Genomic DNA, 17644 nt, shown 5'->3' on the forward strand with positions numbered 1-17644 from the left:
TAAGCTGGAGCCAATGCTGAGCACTCTAATGTTCCTGGTCAGTTATGGAGGAGTTAGGCAACTGGGTCTGTCACCAAAGGCCAGAGTGATACTAAAAAAGTGGAAGCCACATACAGATCTCCTTTAGGCCTCGTTCGCATGGGCTACAAAATCTCGCTACAAAACGCATATATGTGACGCCCGTGGTTTCCAATGTATTTTTAAAAATGAGAAATGTTTTGTAGCCTGAAAGAACCCATTAGAAACCACAGGCTTCACCAATATGCAATTTGTAGAGAGATCTGTATGTGGCTTCCACTTTTTTAGTATCCCCCTGGCCTTTGGTGACAGAACCAGTTACCTAGCCCCTCCATAACTGAAATAGGCCTTCAGCACAAAGACTATAGACATAGGGAATATATGTAATTTATTAAAATTAGTGTAATGGAGTCTGATAAGGGATTAATGAAAAAGTAAACCTGTGTTTTTATCAGTAATATTTAACTTTGCTATTCTCTCTTCTGAAGAGTATACACTCACCCGCCATTCCTGGTACTGACTGTCATGAACGCTGTGTGTGTGTTGCTGCAGCAGAAACCTGACTGGCCTACTGCCAAACTTCTCCTTGGGGACCATGGATTCCTAAAAAAGCTGGTCAACCTCGATAAGGACAGCATTCCAGAAAAGGTAATGGCACAGATTTCAGTTTATTTTATTTGCTCTGTACTCAGTGGAACCATTTGGTAAGAAGCTACTATAATGCTGCCCCTATGTACAAAAATATGACTACTATAATACTGCCTCCTATATGCATGAAAATAAGAACTAAAATACTGCCCACTATATACAAGAATATAACTACTATAATACTGCCCCCTATGTACAAGAATATAACAACTATAATACTGCCCCCTATGTACAAGAATATAACTACTATAATACTGCCTCCTATGTACAAGAATATAACTACTATAATACTGCTCCCTATGTACAAGAATATAACTACTATAATACTGCCCCCTATGTACAAGAATATAACTACTATAATACTGCCCCCTATGTACAAGAATATAACTACTATAATACTGCTCCTATGTACAAGACTATAACTACTATAATACTGCCTCCTATGTACAAGAATATAACTACTATAATACTGCCCCCTATGTACAAGACTATAACTACTATAATACTGCCCCCTATGTACAAGAATATAACTACTATAATACTGCCCCCTATGTACAAGACTATAACTACTATAATACTGCCCCCTATGTACAAGAATATAACTACTATAATACTGCCCCTATGTACAAGACTATAACTACTATAATACTGCCCCTATGTACAAGACTATAACTACTATAATACTGCCCCCTATGTACAAGAATATAACTACTATAATACTGCCCCCTATGTACAAGAATATAACTACTATAATACTGCCCCCTATGTACAAGACTATAACTACTATAATACTGCCCCCTATGTACAAGAATATAACTACTATAATACTGCCCCCTATGTACAAGAATATAACTACTATAATACTGCCCCCTGTGTACAAGAATATAAGTACTATAATACTGCCCCCTGTGTACAAGAATATAACTACTATAATACTGCCCCCTATGTACAAGAATATAACTACTATAATACTGCCCCCTATGTACAAGAATATAACTACTATAATACTGCCCCCTATGTACAAGAATATAACTACTATAATACTGCCCCCTATGTACAAGAATATAACTACTATAATACTGCCCCCTATGTACAAGAATATAACTACTATAATACTGCTCCCTATGTACAAGAATATAACTACTATAATACTGCTCCCTATGTACAAGAATATAACTACTATAATACTGCCCCCTGTGTACAAGAATATAAGTACTATAATACTGCCCCCTGTGTACAAGAATATAACTACTATAATACTGCTCCTATGTACAAGACTATAACTACTATAATACTGCCTCCTATGTACAAGAATATAACTACTATAATACTGCCCCCTATGTACAAGACTATAACTACTATAATACTGCCCCCTATGTACAAGAATATAACTACTATAATACTGCCCCCTATGTACAAGACTATAACTACTATAATACTGCCCCCTATGTACAAGAATATAACTACTATAATACTGCCCCTATGTACAAGACTATAACTACTATAATACTGCCCCTATGTACAAGACTATAACTACTATAATACTGCCCCCTATGTACAAGAATATAACTACTATAATACTGCCCCCTATGTACAAGAATATAACTACTATAATACTGCCCCCTATGTACAAGACTATAACTACTATAATACTGCCCCCTATGTACAAGAATATAACTACTATAATACTGCCCCCTATGTACAAGAATATAACTACTATAATACTGCCCCCTGTGTACAAGAATATAAGTACTATAATACTGCCCCCTGTGTACAAGAATATAACTACTATAATACTGCCCCCTATGTACAAGAATATAACTACTATAATACTGCCCCCTATGTACAAGAATATAACTACTATAATACTGCCCCCTATGTACAAGAATATAACTACTATAATACTGCCCCCTATGTACAAGAATATAACTACTATAATACTGCCCCCTATGTACAAGAATATAACTACTATAATACTGCCCCCTATGTACAAGAATATAACTACTATAATACTGCCCCCTATGTACAAGAATATAACTACTATAGTACTGCCCCCTATGTACAAGAATATAACTACTATAATACTGCCCCCTGTGTACAAGAATATAACTACTATAATACTGCCTCCTATGTACAAGAATATAACTACTATAATACTGCTCCCTATGTACAAGAATATAACTACTATAATACTGCTCCCTATGTACAAGAATATAACTACTATAATACTGCCCCCTGTGTACAAGAATATAACTACTATAATACTGCCCCCTGTGTACAAGAATATAACTACTATAATACTGCCCCCTATGTACAAGAATATAACTACTATAATACTGCCCCCTGTGTACAAGAATATAAGTACTATAATACTGCCCCCTGTGTACAAGAATATAACTACTATAATACTGCCCCCTATGTACAAGAATATAACTACTATAATACTGCCCCCTATGTACAAGAATATAACTACTATAATACTGCCCCCTATGTACAAGAATATAACTACTATAATACTGCCCCCTATGTACAAGAATATAACTACTATAATACTGCCCCCTATGTACAAGAATATAACTACTATAATACTGCCCCCTATGTACAAGAATATAACTACTATAATACTGCCCCCTATGTACAAGAATATAACTACTATAATACTGCTCCCTATGTACAAGAATATAACTACTATAATACTGCCCCCTATGTACAAGAATATAACTACTATAATACTGCCCCCTATGTACAAGAATATAACTACTATAATACTGCCCCCTATGTACAAGAATATAACTACTATAATACTGCTCCCTATGTACAAGAATATAACTACTATAATACTGCTCCTCTGTACAAGAATATAACCACTATAATACTGCCCCCTATGTACAAGAATATAACTACTATAATACTGCCCCCTATGTACAAGAATATAACTACTATAATACTGCCCCCTATGTACAAGAATATAACTACTATAATACTGCTCCCTATGTACAAGAATATAACTACTATAATACTGCTCCCTATGTACAAGAATATAACTACTATAATACTGCCCCCTGTGTACAAGAATATAAGTACTATAATACTGCCCCCTGTGTACAAGAATATAACTACTATAATACTGCCCCCTATGTACAAGAATATAACTACTATAATACTGCCCCCTGTGTACAAGAATATAAGTACTATAATACTGCCCCCTGTGTACAAGAATATAACTACTATAATACTGCCCCCTATGTACAAGAATATAACTACTATAATACTGCCCCCTATGTACAAGAATATAACTACTATAATACTGCCCCCTATGTACAAGAATATAACTACTATAATACTGCCCCCTATGTACAAGAATATAACTACTATAATACTGCCCCCTATGTACAAGAATATAACTACTATAATACTGCCCCCTATGTACAAGAATATAACTACTATAATACTGCTCCCTATGTACAAGAATATAACTACTATAATACTGCTCCCTATGTACAAGAATATAACTACTATAATACTGCCCCCTGTGTACAAGAATATAAGTACTATAATATTGCCCCCTGTGTACAAGAATATAACTACTATAATACTGCCCCCTATGTACAAGAATATAACTACTATAATACTGCCCCTATGTACAAGACTATAACTACTATAATACTGCCCCCTATGTACAAGAATATAACTACTATAATACTGCCCCCTATGTACAAGAATATAACTACTATAATACTGCCCCCTATGTACAAGAATATAACTACTATAATACTGCTCCCTATGTACAAGAATATAACTACTATAATACTGCTCCTCTGTACAAGAATATAACCACTATAATACTGCCCCCTATGTACAAGAATATAACTACTATAATACTGCCCCCTATGTACAAGAATATAACTACTATAATACTGCCCCCTATGTACAAGAATATAACTACTATAATACTGCTCCCTATGTACAGGAATATAACTACTATAATACTGCCCCCTATGTACAAGAATATAACTACTATAATACTGCCCCCCTATGTACAAGAATATAACTACTATAATACTGCCCCTATGTACAAGAATATAACTACTATAATACTGCCCCCTATGTACAAGAATATAACTACTATAATACTGCCCCCTATGTACAAGAATATAACTACTATAATACTGCCCCCTATGTACAAGAATATAACTACTATAATACTGCCTCCTATGTACAAGAATATAACTACTATAATACTGCCCCCTATGTACAAGAATATAACTACTATAATACTGTCCCCTATGTACAAGAATATAACTACTATAATACTGCCCCCTATGTACAAGAATATAACTACTATAATACTGCCCCCTATGTACAAGAATATAACTACTATAATACTGCCTCCTATGTACAAGAATATAACTACTATAATACTGCCCCCTATGTACAAGAATATAACTACTATCATACTGCCCGCTATGTACAAGAATATAACTACTATAATACTGCCCCCTATGTACAAGAATATAACTACTATCATACTGCCCCCTATGTACAAGAATATAACTACTATCATACTGCCCCCTATGTACAAGAATATAACTACTATCATACTGCCCCCTATGTACAAGAATATAACTACTATAATACTGCCCCCTATGTACAAGAATATAACTACTATAATACTGCCCCCTATGTACAAGAATATAACTACTATAATACTGCCCCCTATGTACAAGAATATAACTACTATAATACTGCCCCCTATGTACAAGAATATAACTACTATCATACTGCCCCCTATGTACAAGAATATAACTACTATCATACTGCCCCCTATGTACAAGAATATAACTACTATAATACTGCCTCCTGTGCTGCAAAAAATAGGATATATTTAATCACGTCTATTGATTTTCCATTTCCAAAGTTATTCCATTTTTTGTTGTTGACCGATTTGCACAAATAACGATCTGTATGAAGTTATTATCTTTTAACTATTTTGCCTTATTTTACAGGTCTTTTATAACTTAAAGAAATTTTCCAGTATTCCAGACTTTAACCCGCAGAAAGTGGGTGCTGTATCTACGGCGTGCCGCTCCCTGTGTCAGTGGGTTCTGGCTCTTGAACACTATCATGAGGTTCAGAAGGTTTGTATCCAGGAATCCAGAAAACACTCCGGCCCCAGAAGAATTAGTTGTCTTGCTACAAACCTCGGCCTGCAGCTCCATCTCAGGCAGATATACAAATGATGAGAGTTGTGGTGATTAGATGGACGGTCGTGTCACCTGAGACCCTAAAAGTGGTTCCCCCTTGGCCTATAAGAGGCTCTCGGAGGCTCCTTGTGTGTAGTGGCCTCTTCTTCTGCTTGTAGAGCTTGTTGACCACTAGACGCCTCTACGACGCAGAGAAGAGATCTCACCCCGTTACCAGAGTCTGAGAGGGGCGCATTATTGGGATGTGAGAAGCTGGATGGTCGTATCCATGAATTGTCCCCCATCGGGCCGTTCTGACCAGACTGTTAGGCTAATTTCACACTGGCGAGTGTGATATTGGACAGTGAAACTCTGCCCTATATGGCACTCACCAACATGCAATGTCATAGCGGATGCGAGGTGTTTTTGTGTTAAAACTGCCTTGCATCACTTCAGGGAAGTAGCGGGTAAACCTCGCATTACATTCGTGTGAACCTTACACGCCGTGCTAGCTGTGTCGGCCCTATTAAAAGCAATGGGCGATGCAATGTGAGGAGTTCCGAGGGAACATTTAAAGATAGGACATGCAGCGATGCGGGAGAAAATCACTCCTATGTATGACCCTATTCAAAAGAATGGGGTTCATATTCGTGTGAGATTTGTGCATCTCGGAACGCAGAAATTTCGCACGATTTTCTCAGCCATGTGAAAACGGCCTTAGGTGGTGTTGGGACCAGTAAATGCCTGAGGTCACACACACGAGGCGACCGGGCTCAGGACCCCCTCAACAGACCACCAGTAAAGGATTATCTGAACGTCTGACAAGCACGAGTAGCTCCAAGTGTTTTGTTGTCATCTATCCTGAGATAGGGGGCGCCATCGTTACACCCCTGCGTCGTTCAGAACCATTTCTAGGCGCTTGGCTGAAGGAGATTTGTTCTCGTGGTCCCCATTACTTGTACGGCCTCCGAGACCCGGCATCGCCTCTGTTTGCTATGAAGAGGAACCAGGTTTAGTTTGGAAGCTGACGACGGCCATGTTCGTGTTTGGAAAACTCGGGGGGAGTGCCCTTAACCCTGCCTTTGATATGGTGTGGCACACTGCCCCCTGCTGGTTTGATGGTCTGGGGGGCTATCGCATAAGACAGTCAGACCCCCTAGTAGTGGTACGAGGGACAATGGCAGCTCAGTCATATATTCAGGACATCCTGCAGCCACATGTGTTCCTCTAATGGCGGCTTCCAGCAGGTCATACACACAAGGGGGGGTCATAGGAGCCCCCACAACATTGTCACCTTCAACCCCACAACCTGCCCGGTCACCAGATTTATCGTCAATAGAACATGTATGGGAACATCTTGGACACCAAGTTCCACAGCCTACGGGTTTACATGATCTAGAAGTTCAGGTACAGCAAAAGAGGAGCAATATGTCGCCGAAAACCATACAGAACCTTTATGCCTCCATGTCCGCCAGTATCACATCATGTATCCAAGCTAGAAGCAGTAAAACAGGGTACTAGAGCTTCCATGCCCACCACTATCACATCTTCTATCCAAGCCAGAGGTGGTACAACAGGGTACTAGAGTTTCCATGCCCACCACTATCACATCTTGTATCCAAGCCAGAGGTGGTACAACAGGGTACTAGAGCCTCCATGCCCACCTGTATCACATCTTGTATCCAAGCTAGAAGCAGTAAAACAGGGTACTAGAGCTTCCATGCCCACCACTATCACATCTTGTATCCAAGCCAGAGGTGGTACAACAGGGTACTAGAGCCTCCATGCCCACCTGTATCACATCTTGTATCCAAGCTAGAAGCGGTACAACAGGGTACTAGAGCCTCTATGCTCCCCGTATCACATCTTGTATCCAAGCTAGAGGCGGTACAACAGGGTACTAGAGCCTCCATGCCCACTTGTATCACATCTTGTATCCAAGCTAGAGGCGGTACAACAGGGTACTAGAGCCTCCATGCCCACTTGTATCACATCTTGTATCCAAGCTAGAGGCGGTACAACAGGGTACTAGAGCCTCCCTACAAGGGTTCGGTTCTCCACGATAAATTATGCTTTTTCTCTGATATTGTAATCACTTATAACAACACTACAATCACAGAGAAAGTTTCATCCATCCAACAACTTCTAGGGGAGGGTGATGGTTTTCTTGACACGGAGTGTACACTGCAGTAACTAGTATTTCAGGTGCCATGTATACACTGCTGAATTGCTACATTTCTCCATTTGACATCTATATGATTCTATTCACTGTAGATGGTGATTCCAAAACAAGAGCGCGTGGCAGAAGCCCAGGAAGCCCTGAAGCTGGCACAGGAGAGGCTGAGGCAGAAACAGGCCAGCTTGTCTATGGTAAGTGGGTCCGCTATACATCACCTATAGCTGCGTATACATGAGCTTCTATATATATTCCACTCCATCTTATCAGAGGTCGGCAGGCATCCTGTAAAGCCTCCGGAAAGATGGAAAACTCAATGTTTACTATAATTTAGATTCATTAACAGAGACCCAAGAAATTATAAAAGGATCTTTTAACGTAAATTTGAACGTATGAAAACTGATGGAAATTGTGCGTTTTTATTGCAAAAACGCATCATACACACATGAAAATTGCAGTGAAGTCACAGGTAAAACGGTCAGTTCTTCACTGGCCTACATGACACTCGCCCGTACAGTGAGATCCTCGTCTACATCATCCAGTACAGTGTGGGAGTATATATCTTTCTACATCTATTATATAGTCCTTACGCTATATCTGCCACAACAGAGCATGTTCAGCAAGCTAACACTGAACCAGCAGGGGGCGGCAGTGAGATCTGACAACTTTTTGCCTTCCGTAAGCCAAACCAGAGTACCCATGTACATAGAGCTGATTCGGGGTACTCCTGCTTTAGCTGTATGGTCTTTATATGCATCATAATGGGGTTTTTTGTTATTTAGGTTGAAGAACATCGGCATCTGCTGCAAAAACAATACGACGACAGTGTTGCAGAGAAAGATCATTTGGCCTTCCGGAAGCAGCTGACCACCAAACGCCTGGCGAGGGCCTCCGTGCTGATTACAGCCCTAGATGAAGAGAAGGTGTAGTATAGAAGTATATACACTGAACGGTCACTGCATTGGGAACAGCTGGCACATCTTGTCTTGTGATCAGTAACGCGGTACCACGTGATGGCGCACCACACTTTGCTCTCAGATAATGTGCTGACCTCTCTTTTTCGCAGCAGAAGGCAACATTTGGTAGCCATGGGTGTTTGTTGGTGCCCAGAGGTGCTGTGCCAGTACTTCTGGGCACTTGCTGGCTGTTCCTGCACCACGGTATCAAGAGTTTACCAAGACTGGTTGAACCATGGACAGACATCTGACGGAAGATCACACAGAAGTCACATATGATCCTGGAGGCGAGCCTTAGGTGGTATGTCTGGTATCTCAGTAACAACATGCTACAAGGACCAGATGACCCAGCAGTATAACAGCAGGGAATGTAGACAAATTTCCACAATGATATGGCGTATATGGCAGACCAGAGATTGAAGCTGCAGGAAGTTCATTTACATATTCCCAGTGCATTCTGGGAAGAGCAAAGAATCGCTGTAAGCGGGAAGATTGTCGGGATTAGCCGGGTCTAGCTGCTTGGAGCACATCATCAGACTGCCCGAAGTTGTACACTTAGCAGCATCTTCACTACAATTCTTGACTTTTAGAAGTTTGGAAGTGGACATCATTTGACAACATGGAAATGGAGAGGAGCCATTTGGTGAGCTGCAGTGTATGTTACATATTTACAGACCGACCAGAGGAAAAGCCAAACTTCACCGTCCAGAAATGCAAGCTCATGTCTCTACTGGAGGAAAAGGTGCAGAGTCTTCAGGAGAGAATAGCTACATTGAAACTTATTAAGGAAGGTGAAGATTTCCTTGACAGAGTAGAAGAAAGTCTTCAAAATGTTGAAGGAAAAGAAATGTCCAGTGTACCTGCAGAAGCCGAGGAATGGGACCATGTTACCCATAGAAGAAGGAGGAGTCAGCCAGCACCCATACTGCTCGGGAACCAGTACAACGTTCTCACGCAGGGTACTGGTTCCTGAGCGAAAGGAGAAAAAGGTACAGCAAGAAATGACTCTACCCACAAAGAACAGAGCAGAGGAGAAAGAGGTACAGTAAGAAAAGATCTAGAAAAGCTTGAACAGAGAAATGCAAAGTCCTACATATGATCAAGAAAAATGAAAAAAGCACATGCAGAATGGGAGGAATTAGGCTAAGCAGCACATGTGAAATAGACTTGGGTATACTAATAGATCATAGACTGAACATGAGTCAACAATGTGATGCAGCAGCCAAAAAGGCAAACACAATTCTGGGATGTATTAAGAGAAGCTTAGAGTCTAGATCACGTGAGGTCATTATCCCCCTCTACTCTTCCTTAGTCAGACCTCATCTGGAATATTGTGTCCAGTTCTGGGCACCCCACTTTAAACAAGACATAGACAAACTGGAGGAAGTTCAGAGAAGAGTTACCAAGATGGTGAGTGGTCTGCAAATCATGTCCTATGAGGAACAGTTAAAGGATCTGGGAATGTTTAACTCGCAAATAAGGTGGCTCAGAAGAGACTTAACCCTTTCCAATTCACTGTCTAACGTCTTCCTACATTCTGATTAAAGCTTGTACAGGTCCAATGTCAGAAGATGTCCGACAAGGTATTCTTACCATCTATTGCCAGCCACGCCGCTGTCGGAGCCTCTCTGGCGCGCACACACTGGCTTTAGCCAGCAGATGGCACCGTTGTATAACAGCAAAAAGGAAAGCCTTTTAGGAAACTCTGAATCCAAATTGTATTGGAAAGGGTTAATAGCTGTCTACAAATATCTGCATAAAGAAAGACTAGAAGCAATGGGATGACACTGAAAGGGAGGAGACACAGATTATATATTAGACAGTGAGGGGGATCAATGAGTGGAACAGGTTACCACGGGAGGTGTAAAAAAAACAAGAAAGCAACTCACCAGCTCCAGCTGGACTTCTGATTAACATGTATCCACAGCAAACGGAGCTCCCATCTGGCTGGCACTCCTTCAGCCCAACATTAAATAAGACAAGTGAAAAATAGAGGGTCTGCTCAACGTGTGCTGGTGAAAAAAGCTAGTTCATGTTTATTCAAAAACACGTGAAGGTGCACAGACAGCTTAAAAACATTGCAAATAAGCAACCCGCTTAAAAAAAAATAGACATCTTCAAACAAAGGCTGGACAAATATCTGTCTGGGAGGATTTAGTGAATCCTGCACTGAGCAGGGGGTCGGACCCGATGACCCTGGAGGTCCCTTCTAACTCTACCATTCTATGATTCTATGACCTTGTGTCAACTGGGGTTCAACAGCTAAAGACTGACAAGGGTATCACTGACCAGCCCGTGACATCACCAGCAACACCTCACATGGACCAAGGAAAGATGTCAATGAACCTCGGACACGACAGAAGGTCGTCTGGACTCGTTACCTGCTGAAGCATATGGGTGGCCGAGTCCGCATCTGCTGTATACTGCATGAAGCCATATCCCATAGGTGCACTGTTGGGGTTCATCAGGCCGGTGGTGGTGGTGTCGGTGGTGTCATGCTCTGGGAACCATTTTCCTGGCTTGGCCTAGGATTGTTGGTCATCATATCACAATCCTTGAATGAGGAACGCTACAGAGACCTGTTAGCTGACCAACTGCAGCCTTATTTTCAAGAAGTCTTCCCCGACCACAGTACCATTTTTCAACAGGACAGCGTTCCGTGTCATCATGCCCGGGTCACTAACGAGTTGTCAGACGAACATAACAGTGAATGCACACTGCCTTGGCTCCCAAACCTCCCGGATTGTCACCCCATTGAATATTTTTAGGATATGCTGGAAAGAGGTGTAAAATCTGCTCCCCCTTATCTACAAAATGTCACCAACTGATAAAGCTGCTACAGCGGGCTTGGACTGAGTGGAATATGGAGGAGGTTCACCACATCTCAAAGTAGTGATCACCCAAAAAGGTGGACCAACCCGTTATTGAGTAGGTGTTCCTAATGCAATGATTGTGGATTATAGTATATAGAGGACAGAGCACCATAACAAAGATAAAAATACTGACCCTTTCAGGAGCTACTTGACATTACCGCACTACTAACGTGCTAACATTTTGATACTTGTGGAGACCACAACCCTCCACAAGTTCTCACCATCCATTAAAGTGAGGACTAGACCACCTTTCTCCAGGGGCCCCCGTGGCTCTTGATTTATATTTTGTTACTGAATATTTGACTTATTATACATTCTCATACCACACAGGTACGATGGAAAGAGTCCGTAGAGCGGCTGGAGCTGCGGCTGAAGGGAATCATCGGAGACGTCCTGGTTTCTGCTGCATTTATCGTGTATTGTGGGGTGTTTACATCCGAGTATCGGGCACAGCTGATGGGGCAGTGGTTGGAGCTCTGTAAAACATATCAGATCCCAGTGTCAGAAGATTACTCATTCATCCAAGCCATGGCAGCCGAGAGTGAGGTATTGGTTTATAATGCTTTATCGGGGGGCATACCTATAGAAAGCCCATGGTAGGTGGGGCTCAGGAGCTTCAGGTTATGCCTCTGATTTTGGCATTAGGTATTATGAAAATGCATATTCTCTCTCTCCAGGCCTGCTGTGTGGGCGGGATCTTGGTCTGATGCTTGTACTCAGCCAATCACTGCTCCCGTCTAATAGACGGAGAGAGAATCTGCAGCTGCTTCTTCCTTTGACATGGTACTGCAGAGTTGGTTAGAAGGGAGAAATGGAACAACTCAGGTTGTACTAAAATCAGGGGTAAACCTTGTTTTGGGATTTTTTGCCAACAGGTGAGACATTGGCACAGTGAAGGGTTACCCCCCGATCCCTATTCCATTGAGAATGCCATATTAGTTAAGAATGGCCAGCGTTGGCCTCTCCTCATTGATCCTCATGGTCAGGCATATAAGTGGATATGCCAGATGGAAGGCAGGAAATTACGGCAAGTCCTGGCTTCTGATCCCGGTTACATGAAGACCCTGGAAACTGCCATACGCCTTGGGGAGCCCATCCTCATACAGGTACCTCCTGACTGTGGTAATAGTGGCTGCTGTGGTAGATATGCTGTATGCTCACATCACGCTGTTCTTACAGGATGTTCCTGAAGATGTGGACCCCAGTCTCAAGCCTGTTCTAGGAAAGGAAATTCACTGTCGGGGAGGACAGGACGTCATATGTTTAGGGGATGCTGAAATTGAGTATAACAGGAACTTCAGGTAAAGTAACAGAAACACATGCCTCAGCGCTGATACACACTAATATCTGAATAAAAGTGCCCAACTGTGTATACTAACCACATAAAGATGCACGTTCTTAGCACACATTTAGATCAAAGCATGTGGGCCCATCCGCCAAGTCCAGGCGAACCCTATTGAACAGGTTCCTAGCTTTACAAGACACCTATTTTTGGGCAGAAGAATTGGGATTATTGAATTTCAGCACCCAATCCTTTAATTCACCCTGGAAATAACCTGCAGCTTTCTCTGCTCTCGTGTAAAACACGTAAACCCTCAGCCGAGCAAAGTGCCACGTGTATGGGGGAGTCGGGAGAAACAGCCGTCAGCACGAGCAGTTGGCCGACAGCTACTGAAGGTGTATGGGTATCTTAGAATCCTTAATAATTCATATTAGTGATACGGTATACCTCATCTACTGCAGAACCTCTTATTGAAAAGTAAGCTGAACTTCATGCCAAGTGAATGGGACGGAGCTACGATACCAGGTACAGCCACTATACAATGTATGGCGCTGTGACGGGTATGGACTGAAGTTCCGAGTGATGGAACCCCACCAATCAACTATTGATGACCCATGCTGAGGACAGGTTATCAATAGTTTAGTACTTGAAACCCCCTTTAATAAATCTCCCCCCTAGTGTCATATGCAAGAATTCTGACACAACCATGTTAATGTATCCCACCCACCCAGCGTGCCTCCCATACAGTGCCAGTCCTACTCTGTCCTTCTCCATGTCCTCCATACAGTACCAGCAGCATTGTGCCCCCAGTGCCAGCCAGAATGTACCCAGGAACAGCAGCCACCATCCTCACATTCGCTTTATAATGTCCTTTTCTCTCACTTGAATGCACAAAACTGACACTTCTTCTTCTTCACTCTCCTCTCAGTTGTCACATGCAATTTCCCCTTCCTGTGTCAGAAGTCGGCGCAGCAGGAGTGATGTGTAGCAGCCACTTCTGATGTGGAGACACACGGTGCCCCTGTAGCGCCAGTCATCTCTGTATGAGCCAATACACATTATTATATGCAGACATGTCGGTGGTTTACACATTATCATAGGGATAACAATATATTAGACAATTAGGGGCAGCTCATAACTAGCATCAGGAGAGTAACAAGTAACCATGGGACGCTATAGCAAAACTTGGAATGGTGTCCCAAAAAGTTTACCGATAATCTTAGTCTCCCAAATGCATAAAAATAATCCACATAGTGATGTCACAGTACAGAGATAATATACATAGGGATGTCACAGTACAGAGATAATATACATAGTGATGTCACAGTACAGGGCTAATATACGCAGTGATGTCACAGTACAGAGATAATATACATAGTGATGTCACAGTACAGGGATAATATACAGTGATGTCACAGTTCAGAGATAATATATACAGTGATGTCACAGTACAGGGCTAATATACGCAGTGATGTCACAGTACAGAGATAATATACACAGTGATGTCACAGTACAGAGATAATATACATAGTGATGTCACAGTACGGGGCTAATATACGCAGTGATGTCACAGTACAGGGATAATATACAGTGATGTCACAGTTCAGAGATAATATACATAGTGATGTCACAGTACAGGGCTAATATACGCAGTGATGTCACAGTACAGAGATAATATACATAGTGATGTCACAGTACAGGGCTAATATACGCAGTGATGTCACAGTACAGAGATAATATACATAGTGATGTCACAGTACAGGGCTAATATACGCAGTGATGTCACAGTACAGGGATAATATACAGTGATGTCACAGTACAGAGATAATATACATAGTGATGTCACAGTACAGGGCTAATATACGCAGTGATGTCACAGTACAGAGATAATATACACAGTGATGTCACAGTACAGAGATAATATACATAGTGCTGTCACAGTACGGGGCTAATATACGCAGTGATGTCACAGTACAGGGATAATATACAGTGATGTCACAGTTCAGAGATAATATATACAGGGATGTCACAGTACAGGGATGTCACAGTACATAGATAATATACATAGTGATGTCACAGTACAGGGCTAATATACGCAGTGATGTCACAGTACAGAGATAATATACACAGTGATGTCACAGTACAGGCATAATATACACAGTGATGTCACAGTATAGAGCTAATATACGCAGTGATGTCACAGTACAGGGATAATATACAGTAATGTCACAGTTCAGAGATAATATATACAGTGATGTCACACTACAGGGATAATATACAGTGATGTCACAGTTCAGAGATAATATATACAGTGATGTCACAGTACAGGGATGTCACAAAATCAGAGATGAATTCCCAGCAGCACTGCACTAGTCCTATTATAGAGTCAGGCAATATAGATGCAAACGCCAGTAAAGGAGCCCAAACCAGACGAGCTCCACAGATGCAATCCAAATATAAGTAGTAGTAACCGGCAGCAGACAGGAATGTAGAAAGATACAAAAATGTTTATTTACCCCATTACAGAAAAAAAGAGTAGCAACGTTTTGGTCAAATGGACCTTCCTCAAGCTAATACATACTCATTGAAGTGCACACTATATATAGGGAATGTGAGATGAGCAAACCAATAAAAACATGTTATACACAGGTATACCTCATAAATCGCTGATTGCCCCGTTCTCCACGTCCTGGCTGGTGCCGGGCGCATAATGAGTGACATCATCTCATTGCTGACCCGGTTCGTGCAACTGCGCGTGTGCGAATCTTGCAGTGCCGTCTTCGTGTCTGCGCATGCGCGGCATCTCCGTCCTCGCGAGAGCCGATACTCAGCCCCGTTGGAACGCAGAAGAGCTGTATGTTGTCCCAGCGCATGCGCCGTGTTGTAGAAAAGTCTCCTTAGCTCTTCATGTATCGGCAACATAATAAGCCGCTGCACTAAAGAGCACAACGGACTGCATATTGCATAATCAACAAACCTTCATTATTATAACCGGAACGGAGAAATTTACATATCCCCTAATTTTGTCGTGATACTATTCATATATCCAAACATAAATTCATATAAATATGAATAAAGTTAATCACCCCATCTAATAGATGTATAATACATGAAGACAAGTAAGTTACAATCAAGGTGGACCAGATATAGTAAATACACGCACAATATTAAAGTTTGTCCCAATAAACTATGTGCATGTCATGCAGCCTAGACTAGGGATTATAATCAAATCACAATGACTATCTCTATGTCCCAAAAATTTTTTGAAAGGTTGGAAAGAAGACAACCAAACGGTCATGTCTATATAATGTCCATATAATTACCTAGAGTCAAAAAATGTTTTTATATTATATCTGTGGTTTCTAATCTTCATAAATCCCACATTATCCCATATGTGCTGTATTAACTGCTCCACCAAGATGAAACTGTAGACAAAGGATAAAAAACGGAGAAAGTACAGGGATGTCACAGTACAAGGATAATATACACAGTGATGTCACAGTACAGGGATAATAAACACAGGGATGTCACAGTACAGGGATAATATACATAGTAATGTCACAGTACAGGGATAATATACACAGTGATGTCACATTGCAGGGATAATCCACTCAGTGATGTCATAGTACAGGGATAATGCGCTCAGTGATGTCACAGTACAGGGATAATATACACAGTGATGTCACATTGCAGGAATAATCCACTCAGTGATGTCACAGTACAGGGATAATATACATAGTGATGTCACATTGCAGGAATAATCCACTCAGTGACGTCACAGTACAGGGATAGTACGCACAGTGATGTCACAATACAGGGATAATGCACTCAGTGATGTCACAGTACAGGGATAATGCGCTCAGTGATGTCACAGTACAGGGATAATGCGCTCAGTGATGTCACAGTACAGGGATAGTACGCACAGTGATGTCACAGTACAGAGATAATATACACAGTGATGTCACAGTACAGGGATAATGCGCTCAGTGATGTCACAGTACAGGGATAATATACACAGTGATGTCACATTGCAGGAATAATCCACTCAGTGATGTCACAGTACAGGGATAATATACATAGTGATGTCACATTGCAGGAATAATCCACTCAGTGACGTCACAGTACAGGGATAGTACGCACAGTGATGTCACAATACAGGGATAATGCACTCAGTGATGTCACAGTACAGGGATAATGCGCTCAGTGATGTCACAGTACAGGGATAATGCGCTCAGTGATGTCACAGTACAGGGATAGTACGCACAGTGATGTCACAGTACAGAGATAATACACACAGTGATGTCACAGTACAGGGATAATATACACAGTGATGTCACAGTACAGGGATAATATACACAGTGATGTCACAGTACAGGGATAAGGAATTAATGTGACAGAACATGAATAATATAAAAACTAATGGCACAAAAAAGGAATCCTGTATGGGGCTGCATTCAGTTTTAGATGCCCCATTTTATAGTCATCACTAATTGTACCTTATATCTGAG

General features: G+C 41.4%; 1 protein-coding gene across 3 annotated transcripts in view; it reads left to right on the plus strand.

Annotated features, from left to right (window-relative positions):
* The window catches only part of DNAH14 (dynein axonemal heavy chain 14), a 225456-nt gene that overhangs the window by 177545 nt on the left and 30267 nt on the right, over positions 1–17644 (plus strand). For all 3 annotated transcript variants that reach the window (XM_066595168.1, XM_066595169.1, XM_066595170.1), the window contains exons 62-68: positions 507–666; positions 5673–5804; positions 8124–8219; positions 8808–8948; positions 12185–12400; positions 12730–12960; positions 13034–13155. In XM_066595168.1, coding sequence (XP_066451265.1) covers positions 507–666; positions 5673–5804; positions 8124–8219; positions 8808–8948; positions 12185–12400; positions 12730–12960; positions 13034–13155 — 1098 coding nt within the window. The remainder of the gene's footprint in view (positions 1–506; positions 667–5672; positions 5805–8123; positions 8220–8807; positions 8949–12184; positions 12401–12729; positions 12961–13033; positions 13156–17644) is intronic.

The sequence above is a fragment of the Eleutherodactylus coqui genome, chromosome 3 (assembly GCF_035609145.1).
Source record: "Eleutherodactylus coqui strain aEleCoq1 chromosome 3, aEleCoq1.hap1, whole genome shotgun sequence".
NCBI classification, from domain to species: Eukaryota; Metazoa; Chordata; class Amphibia; order Anura; family Eleutherodactylidae; genus Eleutherodactylus; species Eleutherodactylus coqui.